Raw genomic sequence first — 15,838 nt, 5'->3', positions numbered from 1 at the left:
AATATATATCACTAAACTGAGCGAAAGGGTGAAATCTATTTGTATAATTCATGCACTGGTAATATTGAGTGAAAGGAAGGAAAAGCATGTAAGAAACAGCAATTGTCATTTTAAGTTTATTGGGAATCATATTTAATTTGTCCAAAATTAAAGCAAAATACTTGTATGTCACATAGTTAAAAACATACAACACATATTCCCAGTCATTTAAGGTCATTTAGAAACTCAGAATTGACTGACTTTAGCAGAGATCCTCCACGTTACCTGCAGGAGGAGAGCTCAGTGAAGGCTTCCTGTGTGAATTCCCTTTGGGCTTGTGTACTGTGATGTTATGCATCAGGCCCATTTAACCAGGCAGGGCGGTCGCAGAGTGGGAGTTATCAGGGGAAGTTAGATGGAGCCTCTGTTGGAGCTCGTAGAGACAGTGGTTTCCAACTGAGGGCCGAGTCCTAAGTACCCCGCGGTTTGTAAAAGCGCTGCTATATTAGGGTCAGACGGCATGGTTTTTAAGAGCCAAACATGCCCGGAAATGTAGTGCACTTGTACTCATACAGTGCTGGTTCTAAAGATAAGGTCCTCCTCCACCAGCTCCTGCTGCAGGGACACTGGATGTCCTGGGGATGAACTCCTCTGCTTTACATCCCTTTATTTAATCACAAACATCACTTTGTGTTCTTAATTTTATTGCTATAATCAACAACTAGAGTAACCAGACTGTGAAAATTCTCCACAAGCACATACACCGAGCAGCAAGAGGTTCTCTGTTAGTGTTTTTCTGTAATATGTGGTGTGTTTGATTCATCTTACTGATGCATTTATGTGTACTCCGATCAACCATAACATTATGACCACTGACAGGCAAAGATTTATATATTTTTGTTATGTCATTACAATAGGACCTGTTAGTCGTTGGGATATATTGATGTGTTAGAAACAGCAAAAGTGACTGGAGTAAGGATCTAAGTAACTTTAGCAAGGGAGAAATGATGATGGCCAAATCACTGGGTCAGAACATCTTGGTCAGATCTTGGACATTCCCAGTGTAAAGTGGTTCGTACCTAGGCAAGGCAAAGCAAGGCAGATTTATTTGTGCAGCACAATTCATACACGGGGAAATTCACAGTGCTTTACAAAAATGGAAGAGACAAGTTAAAAACACACAATTACAATTAAAACATAATTGATAAAACATAAATAATAATCAATTCGAATAAAGTAAAAGAGAAGAGTGCAGATGGAACACTTTCAGTTGTTCTATGACAGGGGTGTCAAACTCATTTGACAACTCCAAATTTTTGTCTTTGTTTTAGTGTAAAAAAAAAAACAACAAAACATTAAATTATGAATATACTTACTTTTATAAACAATCCAAAAAAAAAATAAACAAAACTGAAATTTAAATTAAAAAACGTAAGAAAATTTAGTGCAATTTTAACAATATTATTTCTCCACTTATCATTTGTCCATGTGCATTATGGATGAGATCTACAAAGATACTAAACACTGAAGAACAGGAAGAAAAATTGTTAAAATTGTGTTTAATTTTCTTTAGACATTTCAGGTTGTTCATATTTGTTCAGGTTATTCACATTTTAGTGTTACAGGATAGTTTGTAAATGTAAATATTTTCATAATTTAATGTTTTTTTTTTTACTTCAATAAAGATTTTTTTGGCTTAATTCAAGATTTTTTTTTACTTAATTGAAGATTTTTTTTGGCTTAATTCAAGATTTTTTTTTTACTTAATTGAAGTGTTTTTTTGGCTTAATTCAAGACTTTTTGCTGAATTTGAGATTTTTTTGGCTTAATTGTAGATTTTTTTACTTAATTGAAGATTTTTTTTTTTTTTTTTAGCTTAATTCAAGATTTTTTCCTTAATTCAAGATCCTTTTTATTTTTTCTTTTGCTTTATTCAATTCAAGGCTGTTGAATTTTTGCACTTAGCAAAAACGTCCCAGGGGCCAAACTGGACCCTTTGGCGGGCTGCATTTGGCCCCCGGGCCAAATGTTTGACACCCCTGTTCTATGCTCAGTTGAACAGAACCATTTTCAGCCTGGACTTAAACACTGTCAGAATAGAGGCCTGCTTCATGTCATCAGTAAGACTGTTCCAGAGTTTAGCTGCATGGAACTGAAACGCAGCTTCATTGTGTTTAGTCCTGACTCTGGGCACAAGCGACAGACCAGTCCCTGAGGTTCTCAGGGTCCGAGATGGTTCATATGGGACTTTAGTGCTAGACCATGGAGAGACTTATACAAGAGTAGAGCTGTTCTAAAGTCTGTTCTCTGAGTGACAGGAAGCCAGTGCACAGGACTCATATGGTGGTACTTCCTGGTTCTAGTCAGGACCCGGGCAGCAGCATTCTGGATGTACTGCAGCTGTCTTAGAGCTTGTTTGGAGAGTCCAATGAGAAGGCTGTTACAGTAGTTTAACCTGCCAGAGATAAATGCATACACCTACTAAAAAAACAGCTGGATCTCTATCAATGGAGCATCTATGGGAGCAGAACATTATTACCACCTGTCTAATATTGTGTAGGTTCACCTTTTAACACAAAAACAGCCCTGACCCAAGGCCTAGACTCCACCGGACCTCTGATGGTGTGCTATGGTATCTGGACCACAACGTTACCACCAGATCCATGAAGTCCTGGAGGTAGGGAGGTGGTGTCTCTATGGATTGGATTTATTTGTCCAACACCTCCCACAGATGTTCAATAGTCCTCAGACTGCATGTCCTTCCTTAGTCTGTTTTTGGTCAATACTAACCACTGCAGACCAGGAACTACCAACAAGTCCTGCAGTTGTGGAGATGCTCTTACCCAGTCATCACCGTTACAGTATGGACCTGGTCAAAGTCACTCAGTTCCTTATGTTGCTCATTTTGGTGCTTCCTTCTTATTCCATAAGAAATTTCAGGTTGTTCATCTTATTCACATTTTTAACCGATAAGGACCCAGTGTAATATTATCTTCTACATTTTGTGGGGTTTTTTTTTTTTTTGTGAAAATCAGATATTTTCAGCATTTAATTTACTGATCATGTAGATGTTCATAAAAGCTCAGAGTAAGGTTGTGGGCTATTATATCAATAATAGAGAAATAGAGGAAAAAGTGACTTTTTCAGCAAAACATATCATTAACTGAACATAAACCCAGTGTTTCTATCCACTGTCATTGATCCAACTCCATGGATTTTACTGGTGAATCAGTGCTGTAGAAGATAACAGTGTTTCCATGGTCACTACAGAGCCTTTGAACATCCAAACGGGCCATATCTGATGACCATGAAAAGCTGAATAACTGTATTTTACACCAATTATTTACATGGACTGATAGGATTAGAGGATCAACAGGCATTAAACAGTTCCATCAGTAGATGATTTTGGCAGATGGTGGATGTTTGGGTCTTTATGGGTTCAGTTATAGTTCGTAGACGTAAACATTGTCATATGTAATTGTACTTTCTAACACTCTAACATAGAAAAAAGTTTGTAATTGTCATTACTTATTGGTTATTATGCTCTTATTTCACTTCAGATCATACAGGGGCGTATGTGGCACCTGAACTAACGTGAGTGTGACAAACCTGCTTTGAATACCACATAAAGTAGGTATTCTTTTTTTCACTTCCACCACTAAAAATAAGTTCATTAACAGTTTTACAAGTGTGTTTCTGCCTTTGGTTTGTTTATGTGTAGGCATGTTATAAACACCACAGTTAAAAAACCTGTGAATGAGTTTGCATAGATTCCTGATGATGTTTCCCCTATTTGTCTGCATCTGTAGTCTGTCAAATCACGTTTCCTGTTGTCTGAGATGTATATGTTTCACACTATCATTTGTCGTTAGAGGAAGGCGGACAGTGTTACAGACAAATGTACAGCTTTGAACTCTTGTGTGTATTGCACGTCCAAAGCATGCCCGTTATTCTATGTGTGTCCTGTCCCGTATTAGGTTACCATTAATTGACCACAAACATAATGGACCCTCTTAAGAAATGACATAGTCTCTGGAGCACATACATCCACGCACACACTGTCATTGGTTCATTACATTATCCGGCTGATGTGAGAGGCAATAATGCTGCTAGTGCTCATGAGTGTATTGAGAAGTGCTTGTATCATATGTCGCAATTATTGCACACTTGTCGATAATGCCACCATTTGTAATTTATTGCATTTATTGCATTTAGGCAGAAGCCACTTATAGAAGAGTGTAAGCATATAGAGTCACATTTAGTTTAACCATAGTTTTTTGTTTTTTTTTTAATAAATGGAAAAAACAATGTGGAATTAATGTGTCTGAGTGGTTTCATTTAAAGTTTCAGAGATTTAACAAACTCTAAATGTATTCCAGTGAATAGAAAGGCCCTCTGTTGTTATTGTTTATTTCCTACATTGAAGATGAATACTGAGGACGTTTTTTAATGCTCAAATTGTGGTTCTGTGTCTTTATTTTCATACATACATTCCAATAAACCCACAAGAGGATGTAGAAATGTCTGCAGAGCAAATGAAAATGGATGCATCAGATATTGATTAATGCAAAGGAACATCTGTGTGTTAGCGTGCATTCCAAATAACTGTACATGACTGGAACAAGCCAGAGAAAAAATGAGATGAGAGATGGGATTTGTGGTGAAGAAAGTAGGAGAACAAGGGAGGGACAGAGGAGATACTTTTTCCTCTGGGTTGTTGTGAGTGTATGAAGGGGAGGTCCAGTTCGTGGCGTAAACCAATGAGATAAAGACAAGGAAGGAGAAGAGAGAGACTGAGATTTCTCATCAAAAGAAGCTGATGACCACAGAGCAGAGCCAGAGAAGACAACTGTGGAGATAAAGCCAGGACCTTTTTCATTAGAAGCAGAACTGAGCTGCTTTCTTCTGTTTTAAAGATCATCAGACATTTACCATCAAACTCTTCTGAAGGCACCTGTTGAGGTCAGACTGTTGTTATACTTTCCTCTCAGACTCAGGTAAGATTGGAGCTATGGCCTCTTTGGTCTGGGGCTTCATCACTGACTTCTTCACCTATGAGACCACCAAGTCTGTGGTGGTGAAGAGCTGGTCCGTGGGAATCATCAACCGGATTGTACAAGTGCTCATCATCGCATATTTTATCGGGTCAGTGCTTAATTAGTGTGTGGGTGTTTTTTTGTTTTTTTTTTTAGCATGAAATGTTGGATCCTTGAGTGTAATATTGTATTGTGAGATCTGTTGGAAAAAAGACCAGATTTTTAGATATTCGAATCTGAGATTATCACCACAATACAATAGAGGTGAATTTTATTGTTTGTGTTACACTATAAAAAGTAACTTTTGAAAAGCAGAAAAAATATCCACAAATATTAATGCACTTGGATTTAAATCACAACAAACTGTGAATCTGTAAATTAAGATAAGTGAAGACCCAGACCAGTGCCTGCAGTCAAACTATCTCTTATTTTAACATAGCCTTAAATAACCACTCATTATATCAGTATGCTGTATGTATAAATGAATGATTTTTTCTTTTTTTGTGCGTGAATTTGTTTGTATTCTATAAATGCTCGAAATAAACACTGAATGAATGAAAATGAATGAAAAAAGTAAAGAAAAGTGGAGATTCTCAGCTTTTCAGTGTATCACAGAGTCAGAGTCCTCACCAGCTTCCACAGTGAAGTTGCAAAAGTCTAAAACATTTACAAATTTCTAAAGAAGTCACTGTAAAAAACAAAAAAGATTATATCTGATATAAAAACTGGAAGTCGAAAAGTACAACTGTAGAAAGAAAAGAAAGAATGGAAAGAATAACAAAGATTTCATCTGGGTTTAAAGTAAAAAGCACAAAACAATATTTACATTCAAAAATGCATACATTTTTACACAAAGTATTCCAGTACATTAACTTATATACATTTCTCTCATGACTCACAAATTGCTTGAAAGAAAAAATCATTCTAGGGTTTTGAGGCTTAATTTTAAACAACAGGAAAAGAGCGAACAAACAGAAAATATACCCCATCTTGTTAAATTAGCACAAAGTAGAAATACTGCAAGTAAAAACACAACTGCAGATATTTTTGTTGCACTTGTTAAAATTATATCTTTAAACATTGAGTATTTTTTTTAATCCTTGATGGTCATAACAAGCCAAATTTCTGTTGTTTAAATCAAAATAACTGAAAACCTGCCATGACGCGCTCTCTTTTTCCCCACCACTAACAAACAATTTCAACTCAGTTAATCTGAAACAGCGCATTTAATTAGAAAAATCATAATTATCATGGGCGTACGTTGGATCTTCCTCTTGTTTAAAGACAACATCTGATATAAAAACTAGAAGTCTAAAATACAGGAACAATTTTCTAAACAGGAAAAAAGAAAAAATAAGAAATATTTAGTCTGAGTAAAAAGCAAAAAAATCAGCCCTTAATTTAAATATTGCACTCATTTTTACATAAAGCATATTGGTTCTTTAACATATATAAGTTTTAGTCATGACTCACTAACTGCTTGAATATGTTCAAGAAAGAAAAATCACTCTTTATTTGAGGTTTAATGCTAAACAACAGGAAAAGGGCGGACAAACTGAAGATGCATCTTGTTAATTTAGCACATAGTAGAAATACTGCAAGTAAAAACATCAACAGATGTTTTTGTTGCACTTGTTTAATATTGATCTCTAAATGTAGTGTACTTTTTATCCTTATAGTGCACATCATTTGTCTTTTGTATGAAAACCAAAGCTGAAAACCTGACATGTTGACATTTCTTTTTTCCTACCACCCACTAGCTATTAGAACTCATAGTTCAACTGAGTCAGTGAACTGATAAAACATTGTTATTACCAAGGGCCTACAATGGAATCAGATCTTCCTCTTTTAACAATAATGTTAAATGAATGTAAATTAGGATCATTCATGCTCCATATTACACTGGTCTATGAGTAAAAAAAAAAAAAAAAAAAAAAAAAAGAATAAAAATAGTGAATCTTTATCAAGCTTGAGTCATTAATAAAGAAAAATAAGTAAAAAATGCTGGTTGGCTGTAGTTTCCAAGACACAGTCGTGGGTCAAAATGTGAAATTTGGAGAGTTAGTGAGAGAATGGGCTGTACTCAAAAGGAATGTTCATCTCAGAGTTACAGATCTACTTTAAAACACTGTCTGCACATTATAATACATTCACTTTACAGGTTCTTTTTAATAGAAGATCTAGAACTCTTTTGTATAAATGTATATAAATGTGTAATAACACTATCATACACGTTGAAAACATCAGCTAAGCAGCACTTTTGTCATTTATTGTCCAATTCATCTTAGTAAAGTATGTAAGATGTAATACATTTAATCTCTGAGGCAGATAAATCCTAAACATTTATAGATCTGTGTGATTTGTGAGACTCTTGATCTGCTGTGTTGGTTCCTTTGTCTCCCTCAGGTGGGTCTTCATCCATGAGAAAGCCTATCAGGTGTCCGACACCGGCATCGAGTCCTCGGTTATGACCAAAGTAAAAGGCTTCGGTTACCATCAAAACCGCGTCATGGATGTTGCGGACTACGTCTTCCCCCAGCAGGTATCAGATCCTGAGCCCCGACTTTGATGCCCTTTAACCCTGAAGTTTCAGATACACTTAACCATTTTAATGTGTAATACAGTGGTCAGTGGTTTGTGGTGGTTCTGTGGTCATTATGAGGCATTACTGCAGCATATTAGTCAAAATATGATGAACTGGAGCAACAGCCGATGAAAAATGAAGATGGTTAAAAGGAAAATAAATAATACTCAAAGTCAAATCAGCCTTTAAATGTCAAAGCCATAAAAAAGGCAGAATTAGAAGGAACTCCCTCAAAGAACGCATCTGAAGAGGTGGAAATAACAGAACATTTGTTGCTGTTGCTACTGACCATGTAGAGCTTACATTTGACCGTTGTACAGTATTATGTGAAAATACCAAAACCAAAGTGTGTTGTGTGTTGTGTTTCAGGGTGCGAGTGTGTTCTGCATCATGACCAAAGTCATCATCACTGAGAACCAGTATCAAGGAAGATGTCCAGAGGTGAGACTCTCTCTTATTGTTGGTTATTTTTAAGCGTCTTTTCCTTTGCCTTTAAAACATTTGACAAATCATTATTTTGCCAATTTTTTTTTTTTTTTTTTTTTTTTATTTGGTGAGTTCCTGTGTGTCTGTTTTTCAGTATGGCAAGGGCTTTTCTTGTCAAAACGATGAAGATTGCTGGAAGCATTATGGTACCGGCCTCTCAAATGGTAAGACTGGGTTTCTTTAGTCATTATCATAGATGTTCGGACATGAAGAATCTAACCTATATTTCTGTTACTGCCGCCGTGTCTTTTTCAGAGTTTCAGTTTCTTAGCCAAAATAAAAGTGGCTCATGAATAGCAATGTTTATTTCCAGAAAAAGATCCTCACACTATACCTCCTTCCTCCTTCTGTCCAGCCTCATGCATCTAAGAATGACTGTCAGTGAGTGTAAACTAATCACAATAATAACCACGGTGATCAGGGACAACAGACTCTCACCATGCATCAAGTAAAGCACAGGTGTCAAACATGCGGCCCAGGGGCCAAATCCGGCCCGCCAAAGGGTCCAGTCCAGCCTTTGGGATGAATTTGTGAAATGCAAAAATTACACTGATAATAACAATCCTTTTAGTTCAGGTTCCACATTCCGACCAATTCAATCTCAAGCAGGTCAGATCAGTAAAATACTATCATAATAACATAGAAATAATCACAACTCCAATTTTTTTTTTTTTGTAAATGTAAATATTTTCATATATTTACACTAAAACAAAATATAATTTCGCAAAAAAATGTGAATAACGTGAGCAAATATGAACAACCTGAAATGTCTTAAGAGAAGTAAGTACAATTTTAACAATATTCTGCCTGTTACTAAATGTTTTGTGTTTGTAGATCCACTGTGATCTGTAAGTCATAATGTACATGTGTGAATGATAAACTGAGGCAGAATATTGTTAAAATTACACTTATTTTTTCAGTTTGTTCATGTAATTCACATCGTTTGAAAGCATAGTTTGTAGATGTAAACCTTTTCATAATATAAATTTACTTTTTTCGCTCTAAAACACAGAGAAAAGTTTGAAGCTGACATTATTTATATATTATTGTGCTATTATTTTACTAGTTTGGCCCACTTCAGATCAAATCTAGCTGAATGTGGCTCCTGAACTAAAATGAGTTTGACACCCCTGAAGCAGAGCTTTAAAGAGTAAATGATCCATGTTTATCCATTCTACATATGTTGTTTCCTAAAGCAGCAGATCAACCTTGCAACATTTCAGGAAGTCCTCATGCCACAACAATACAAGCTTTTGTGTTTAAACAATGCAAAGATACATACACTCTTGCCCATAAAGCTGGAATAAAATATTTTTTACCTCTTCTCATGAAAAGATTGTGTTAATATGATTTATTTTTAAAAGCTTAAGTGTAACTGGGACTCAGTATGTAATCACTGCATCTGGTCAAAGGTGATTACTGATGTGTATAAATAGGAATAAAAAGAGGGATGTGCCCGAAAACAAAATTATTTCAACTTTATGGGGAATAGTGTTTTAACTATATAAATCCCCTTTGGAGAAGTTCAATAGAAGTAATAAATAAAATGTGATATTTTAAGTGTGATGTCATAATAACATAAAAGTACAATGTCATTATAATGTGAAAAATAATTGCTACAACAAGAATCTTTTCATGTTACTGATCCATGTTTCTTTTTCCCACCTGAGAAAAAATAAGCTTCTGAATATTTTTACTTTCAACAATGGTCTCTTGTTTTTTGTTTTTTTTTTTTTTTCTGAGTGAAAACCTGCCAAATATTTCTGCCCAGCAGTATTTTGCTCTTTCTTGTGTGAAGAAAGCTTCTATTTATTTACTTGAATGGCCTGATTTCTTTCATTCTTTTCTTTTGTCTTAAAATGTGCACCTAGAGGACATGTAAAAAGAAAGTGGAGCATGACTTTATTACCTCGCCCCCCCAAAGGGGAGCCAAGGGGTATTGTTTTTGGTTTGGTTTGTATATTTGTTTGTTTCATTGTTTATTTGTTGGCACTCTCGTGGCCAAACTATCGGTTGAATTCATACCAGATTTGGTTTATAGATTGCCAGTGACCCAGAATACATGTCATATTTTGGGAACAGTAGGTCAAATTTCAAATTTTTCAAAAATTTTTTAAATCTTTTTTTTCCCCCCGTTTATTTATGATGGGTGAAATTTCAAATGTCTGTAGCAGACAAACTACTGGGTAAATTCACACCAAATTTGATTTATAGATTACCAGTGATGGAGAAAAGAAAATATGTCATCACATTTTGGGAAAAGTAGATCAAAGTTTCCATTTTTAGGAATTTTTAAGATCTTTTTACTTCTCCATTTACTTATAATGGGCGAAATTTCACATGTCTATAAAAACATTTTTAACGTGGAGCATTCCATTTTTGAGATGTCCTATACAATGATGAAAACAATGAAAACCGTGACATTTTTCATTTGATGGCAAAAACTTAATAAAAGTTTATGGCAGTAGTTTTATTTAAGTATTTCACGTTCAGGAACTAAAACATATGGCCACATCCACAAATGCATGTGGAATGGTGATGCCACCATCAACGGAACAAATAATTCATGTTAATTGAGATAGAAAGTAAAGTTGAGCTTGAGTATAAATGTTCTTCTGTCTTTGTCTGTCACACACCAGGTGCCATTACAGGTGTTTGCCTGTTCAGCAATAGCACTCACGGACAGTGTGAGATTGAGGGATGGTGTCCGTCTGAAGATGACACCGTTAAGATGTAAGATTTATGCACACACATTGAGCAGATTATGATATATATGTTTATACAGGCCTTTAGACAGTAGGTCTGCTTTGAAAGTATTCATTATGTTCTGCTAATTTTCACCCAGCCCCCCAAAGGGGAGGCAAGGACTATTATTTTTGGTTCGGTTTGTTTCTTTTTTTCTTCGTTTGTTTGTTTGTTAACACTCTAGCGGCAAAACTATTGGTTGAATTCATACCAAATTAGGTTTATAGATTGTCAGTGACCCTGAATAGATCTGATTACATTTTGGGAACAGTAGGTCAAAGTTCAAACTTTTTATACATTTTTAAAACCTTTTTTTTTTTTTCCAATTTACTTATAATGGGCGAAATTGCAAATGTCTGTTGCAACAAAACTGTTGGTTGAATTCATACCAAATTGGGTTTATAGATTGCCAGTGACCCAGAATAGATGTCATTACATTTTGGGGACAGTAGGTCAAAATAAAAAATTTTTATGAATTAAAAAAAAAAAATTCTCCCATTTACTTATAATGGGTGAAATTCCAAATGTGTCTTAAACATTAATTTTGTTTCAATTTACTTCAAACTTGGCACATATATAGACGCAGTTGATAGGCTGACATCAGCACACACATAGACATGATGACATCAGCTGGATTGATGTCAAAATAAGCTACAATATGTGCGAGGGGCGGGGTTTGTTGTGCCTGGCACCACTTGTTTGTGTTGCTTTCAATTGTACTTTTCCTCTGTTAGTTCTTATAAAATACTGTGACAAATAGCATTTCTCCAGTTTTTAACCTTGCTCTGGTTTCTATGTCACTGTTATCTTCAGCAAACCTATGAATGATATTGGAAACTTCACCATCTTCATCAAGAACAGTATCAGGTTCCCTCTCTTCAACGTCACCAGGCAAGCGACACACAAACAGCTGACATTAACAGACCAAAATTGGTTCAAAATGTTATAGGGTCATTCCATGTCAAATCACCCAAAAAAAAATGACATTTTAAACCCCACCTCCTCCAAATTCAATGAAAATTGGTTTATAGGTAAATCCTAGCCAGAAAAGCCAAATTTTCAAATTTTAGCAAAATCGGACCAACGATTTTTCAGATATCGCCATTTCTTTTTTTTTTCACTTTTTTGCGAAAAAGGGCGTGGCCGCCAAATTTCAAAGTGCTGTATCTCAGCAACCAGTGGTCTGATTTTCAAAAATAAAGTATATTTGTGAAGGGGAGATCATAAGGAATCTAAGTACATCATTACTTTTATCTTTTAAGTGATATATCTCATCATGACCTTTGGACCTATATTTTGACCTTGAAATTGACAATTTGGGACAAATGACCCCGCGATGACTTTTATTGAAAATTGTAGCCCAACATGTTGCCTACAACATATAAAGAAATTGGAGAGGTAATATTTTTCATTTTGAAGCAATATCAATTAGAATGAGACATACTTGCCACTAAAATGATCATCCCTGTATTCTGTGTACATAAACCATGTATTATCCATGTACATCACATATTCACAAAGTCAAGAGAAAATATATGCCAATTATCAGTCTTAATGTGGAAAATCCAGCGTCTTTAGTCTTTTTATGTAATGACATGTCTATTCAGTGTCAAGAATCCATTTGTTGCATTCACTTGAAATCCTGAAAAGGTCATCTGAAGAGAGGCAATAGTTTCTAGTAGAGGAGGAGGTTAGGTACGGAGCAGTTATCACACATAGAATAACCGACTCCGGAATCCAACATTGGTCATCCCTTGATGGCCAATGGAAGGTTTTAGCAGGTCCAGATGGATGCATAAATTTGATGTGGTAGTCACCGAATTCCTCAGAAATTTCGTCAACTAGTCCTATCCATGGATGTTAATCTTACATACAGCAGACGAAATTCTGCTGTTTTATTTCCAAGGGAATTTGCATGACCCTGGGTGTATATGTTTTATTGTTGGCGTCTTGGATTTGTACCAAATCTGGAGGACTGTCCTGCTCAGAGAGTTTAAAGGCTTTAATCTGAGTGAGGGAGACAGGTACAAAACGATGATACTGCAGAGTGCCTTTGATAGTCCTTGCTAACTGGAATCGAGGTTTGAGGTTTTCTTCGTTGGCGGCGACTTCATCTTGTGTGACATGAAAGAAGGAGATTCCAGGGATATTCTTGACACAGTATTCAAACATTGCTTTAGAATCCATAATATAATATATATATATATATGTATATATATATATATATAAATATAATAGAAATACAGACATGAAAGACAGTGTACAAGATTCACATTCTTGTGTATGATGTAATTTAGGGCAGACTTGAGGTCTGCAGTTAACAGACATCAAAGGCTGAGGGAAATGTAGTGGCAGACATATGGTCTGCAGTTTAAGTGGGTTAGGTCATGTGACCCCTGACTTGTATTCTAGATATTTTTGAATAAAGTTTCAGTTGAGAATAGCATGCACTACTGCAAGCAAGTGGTTTTGAGTTGTCTTGTTAGTAGTGTAGAGACAGAGAACATGTTAACCATTTGGTAAGCATATAATGTGTGAAATGTGTTGAATTGTGTGTACGGATGTACATAGAATGTACAGGAGTAGGACTTTTAGCTGTGGTAATGCACATTTCAAACTGATGCTGCTTCAAAATGAAAAATATTACCTCTCCAGTTTCTTCATATGTTGTAGGCAACATGTTGGGCTACAATTTTCAGGAAAAGTCGTCGCGGGCTCATTTGTCCCAAATTGTCAATTTCAAGGTCAAAATATAGGTCCAAAGGTCATGATGAGATATATCACTTAAAAGATAAAACCAATGATGTATTTAGATTCCTTATGATCTCCCCTTCACAAATATACTTTATTTTTGAAAATTGGACCACTGGTTGCCGAGATACAGCACTTTAAAATTTGGCGGCCACGCCCTTTTTCGCGAAAAAGTGAAAAAAAGAAATGGCGATATCTCAAAAACCGTTGGTCCGATTTTGCTAAAATTTGAAAATTTGGCTTTTCTGGCTAGGATTTACCTATAAACCAATTTTCATTGAATTTGGAGGAGGTGGGGTTTAACTCATTGGGTGATCTGACATGGAATGACCCTATAACTTCACATGATGCACCTTTAATAATTATGGAACCTTTCTTTCTCAGGGGTAACTTTCCACCTGACATGACAGCACAGCAGATAAAGTCATGCAACTACCATCCAGAGACAATGCCATCCTGCCCTATTTTCCGTGTGGCGGACATCATCAACAACACTGGACAGGATGTGACTAAACTTACAGAAAAGGTCTTACCTGTCCTCTGTCTACAACAGTTTATTTTGACATATGTTTGACGCATTCTTATTTGATTTTTTTTTTTTTGTCTCATATCATTAGAGTCTAATTTTTCATAAACTGTTCCTCCTTTTTCCCCAGGGTGCAGAAATAGGAATAAATATTGAGTGGAAGTGTAACTTTGACCTAGACGTTGAAAAATGTCTCCCAAAGTATTCATTCACACGACTGGATGCAGTGTTTGAAAAGAACGCTGTCTCCAAAGGCTACAATTTCAGGTAGAAATGGAATGTACACACCAGTTTTTTCCACTTGATGCATCCTACAGATTTATCTGTTGATTGACCCTCTCTTCCTTTTTTGTGCAGGTTTGCCAAATATTTCAAGACAGAAAACAATACTGAGTTTCGGACACTTCACAAAGTGTTTGCCATTCGGTTTGATGTACTGGTCACTGGAAATGTGAGTGGGAATGTTAAAAACTGGGTATTTATTACCTGATTAGATTAATAATACAAAACTTGTATGATTTATTTTTACTGGCAAGAATTACAAAAGATCAGAGATGTATTTTCTGAAAATTGAACAAAATGTAGTACATACATAGCTACCCATGACTCAAAAATGTTATTTTGCTGTGGTTTTTATTATTATTATTATTATTATTATTATTATTATTATTATTATTATTATTATTATTAATAATAATAATAATAATAATAATAATAATAATATTTGGGTTTATAAAGAACTTTCTCTTCAAAAGAATTTCAAAGTACAAAGTGAAGTGAATAAATGCAATAAAAAAAGAATGACCAAAAAAATTACATGAAAGCTTGAAACAGAATAATTACCCATGATAATATATCAGAAAATTGCTTTAAATGCACCATAATCATAAAAGTTCACAATTTTTCAGAATGTTTTTACACTATTAACAAAACAGTCAGTATGGATTATGGTTTATCTCATGCAATGAATACCTCAGAACATTTCTGCATCTTATTGGAACATAAAACACAAAACTTCATGTTTTTAACTTGTTCTTTCTCACCTAATGTGTGTTAATGTTTGCCTGTGTATCATATCAAAATCCAAAGCTTACACTTGAAGAACCACAAGGCCAAAATTAATCAATGACATCTTGTTTGAATGGTAATAATCTCTAGTTTCACAAAATGTAGTTTTTTAGTACATGGCTAAAATACAACCTGAACTCATACAGTTGTCCCATTAGCGTCAATCACTAACCAGGTGATTCTTTCAATAATTATGTTTTGGAGCTCAGGAATACTGTGAAATAAACATGGTGACCTAGTTGCAGAGAATCTATGCTTCCTAACATGGTATAGCATATCTATACTGACAAAGTTTTTTGTAGAGACTTTAATGTATTGAATACAAAATGACAATCCGGTGGAAATCTTAAAGTCTGTTGTTGTTCTTTTAGGCAGGAAAGTTTGGCACAGTTCCAACTCTCATTAACCTGGTGGCTGCCTTCACTTCTATCGGACTGGTAATGACTTCTGGTCAGACTGAGAATGACGAACACTTGTTTTTTTTATGCAGCCAGAGTTCATTGTTCTGTTTCCATGTGTTGGCAGGGTACAGTTCTTTGTGATATTATCTTGTTGAACTTCATGAAAGGGGCAGAGCAGTACAAAGCCAAGAAGTTTGAAGAGGTACTGATGCTTTTTGGTATTAATAACTGAACTGGCTGAACTCTGATCTTCAGTGTTTCA

The 15,838-nt window shown here is 35.3% G+C and overlaps 1 protein-coding gene across 1 annotated transcript in view; it reads left to right on the top strand.

Annotated features, from left to right (window-relative positions):
- Nucleotides 1-4,990: 4,990 nt before the first annotated feature.
- Nucleotides 4,991-15,838, top strand: part of p2rx3a (purinergic receptor P2X, ligand-gated ion channel, 3a) — an 11,283-nt gene continuing 435 nt past the window's right edge. Inside the window, exons 1-11 of the mRNA XM_030145880.1 lie at nucleotides 4,991-5,124; nucleotides 7,422-7,557; nucleotides 7,969-8,040; nucleotides 8,180-8,249; nucleotides 10,725-10,818; nucleotides 11,644-11,721; nucleotides 13,966-14,107; nucleotides 14,238-14,374; nucleotides 14,465-14,558; nucleotides 15,547-15,612; nucleotides 15,701-15,778. Of these exons, the coding sequence (XP_030001740.1) occupies nucleotides 4,991-5,124; nucleotides 7,422-7,557; nucleotides 7,969-8,040; nucleotides 8,180-8,249; nucleotides 10,725-10,818; nucleotides 11,644-11,721; nucleotides 13,966-14,107; nucleotides 14,238-14,374; nucleotides 14,465-14,558; nucleotides 15,547-15,612; nucleotides 15,701-15,778 (1,101 nt within the window). The remainder of the gene's footprint in view (nucleotides 5,125-7,421; nucleotides 7,558-7,968; nucleotides 8,041-8,179; nucleotides 8,250-10,724; nucleotides 10,819-11,643; nucleotides 11,722-13,965; nucleotides 14,108-14,237; nucleotides 14,375-14,464; nucleotides 14,559-15,546; nucleotides 15,613-15,700; nucleotides 15,779-15,838) is intronic.

The sequence above is a fragment of the Sphaeramia orbicularis genome, chromosome 10, assembly GCF_902148855.1.
Source record: "Sphaeramia orbicularis chromosome 10, fSphaOr1.1, whole genome shotgun sequence".
NCBI classification, from domain to species: Eukaryota; Metazoa; Chordata; class Actinopteri; order Kurtiformes; family Apogonidae; genus Sphaeramia; species Sphaeramia orbicularis.
Note: the sequence above shows the minus strand (reverse complement) of the source record. Positions and strands in the feature narration are given on the sequence as shown.